Source organism: Poecilia reticulata, unplaced genomic scaffold, assembly GCF_000633615.1.
Source record: "Poecilia reticulata strain Guanapo unplaced genomic scaffold, Guppy_female_1.0+MT scaffold_276, whole genome shotgun sequence".
Lineage (NCBI taxonomy): Eukaryota > Metazoa > Chordata > Actinopteri > Cyprinodontiformes > Poeciliidae > Poecilia > Poecilia reticulata.
The window spans coordinates 139,949-141,921 of record NW_007615055.1 but is presented as its reverse complement, the minus strand read 5'-3'; the positions used below and the strand labels follow the sequence as shown (position 1 = coordinate 141,921).

At 43.4% G+C, this 1,973-nt stretch overlaps 1 protein-coding gene across 1 annotated transcript in view; it reads right to left on the bottom strand.

The window, feature by feature from the left end:
* LOC103460682 (calpain-8-like) overlaps positions 1-1,973 on the bottom strand; it is a 15,082-nt gene that overhangs the window by 10,453 nt on the left and 2,656 nt on the right. Inside the window, exons 3-4 of the mRNA XM_008402964.2 lie at positions 891-960; positions 485-603 (exon numbers count right to left, since the gene is read on the bottom strand). Coding sequence (XP_008401186.1) covers positions 485-603; positions 891-960 — 189 coding nt within the window. The remainder of the gene's footprint in view (positions 1-484; positions 604-890; positions 961-1,973) is intronic.

The window sequence follows — 1,973 nt, the reverse complement described above, 5'->3', positions numbered from 1 at the left end:
GCTAGAGGCTGGTTTGCTGACAAACTGCCATAAACAATTGTAGCAATAACTCCATTATTATAACTGCAGCAATGCTCTGGAAACCGTTTGCTTCAAGTAAAGATGTAATTTCTAGACTAAAAGGACCAAAATAATCCTAAAGAAGATCTTTCTTATCTGAACTTAAAAAATGAACTAGATGTTCTGAGATCTCGTACATAAACTCTGAACAACATGAACAAAATAAAAACACATTTTGCACATATTTCAGTCCAATATCTAACATGTTTACATATCAGTGGTAAAATCACTGTCTATTAATTATTGGAAAATCTGCAACCATAAGAGTTTCCAAATGTTTTTCTTCTATTTGTGTTTCTGACCCACTTCCTGTCCCGTTTAACAGATTAAATCTGAAGGAATAAGAGTAATAAGTTTGTAAATAATGTTATCTTAAACATGATTTCAGGTTTTTGCCAGTCGGAGAACAAAACATGGAACGAACCCTGAAGTGGAACAGGCCGCAGTAATCTTCATCAAATGTTTGCTCAAGAGGAACGACTTGTTTCAGGATGAAGTCCTGGAAGGTCAGCGCTCCAATGGAGGCAAGGAACCAGCAGTTTCCTAGGCAACACAGAAAACCATCTGAACATGAAGCTGTGAATGGATGCAGCAGCGTCTGAAAGGCGAGACGAGGCAGGTTCACTTGTGTAAAAYATTTCAGCAACACCACAGTTCAAACCTGCGCCGGAGGCAGGATCCYGCTGAAAACAAGCTGGATGAAGTGTTTATGTGCTAAACACGGTTTGAACATGTCGGGTTCCTCTGATCTGCATCTCCTGCCTCAACTTGCATGAACAAAAACCTGCTTTAGGGGGCAGATTATAGAAGGATTAAGGAGGTTTCCTTACCTACCGATCCTTGGCCAAAGTCAAATCTGGAGACTCCGTCAACAATGAAGGAAGGTTTGGGAACAATTTTCTGAAAGCAAGTTGGCATGTTAATGCAGSGCTTTATGCAGCCACAGAGGCTGATGACAGATTCACTGACAGAACCAAACAACACGACAGACAGCTGGACAAATGCCAGACAAGCTGGAGGATTTTGGTTTCACATATATTCATGCAGTCACATGCAGCTTATCAAGTTATTATCTGTTACTGTTTTATCGAAGGAAGCCATCGTTTCTAACATCCCGTCCTCCTGAGCAAGCACCTGGGCACAGTGGGCAGAAATGACTCGTTTTTCACAGGAACAAGCATCCAGAACCAGGAGCAGAACATCCACCAGCAGCTTTCCTTTAACGCTCATCTTTCAGAAACTTTATTTATTTAGAGGTTTAAAACCTTAAGAACACTCAGCTCATTTCTTCTTTGTGTTTAGTTCTCTGACCAACAGTTTGCTGTGACCTTTGACATAAAGACACCAGGAAGTGTTTATGAAACGACACATATTTGCTCTGATGTTTCAGTAAAGGAGTGTGAAACCTGAGTCCTGATGGACCTGCATAGTCCAGCCATCCCTCCTGCAGAACCACTGTTCCCAGTTTAAATGGGTCTGGACGGTTCCTGCGTCTCAGCAGGTTCTTCCTTCCCTCTGACCAGGGCGGTCTCAGTCTCCCTGGTCCGGTCCGGTTCTGCTAATCACCTCTTGTGACTGTGATGAAGCAGAGCCTCAGGCCCTGCAGGCCTGATCTAGCAGAAGGATGGATGCCGGATCTTCCAGCAGCAGAAACTTTGGCTCCCTGGTATAAATTATTACACCCAACAGAAATTGATTGACCATAGAATGTCATGAATATGTGTGTAGGGCTGATTTCAGTTTTCTGGCTGATCGCGGATTACCGATCTTTAAAAAGCTTTCAATTTAGATTTAGATCAGTCTGCAATATTAGCAGAACTAGAGGGCCCCAAAACCAGATTTCGCTTAGGGCCCCATGGAGGTTTAGGGCCCCATGGAGGCTTAGGGCCCCATGGAGGCTTGGGACCCCATGG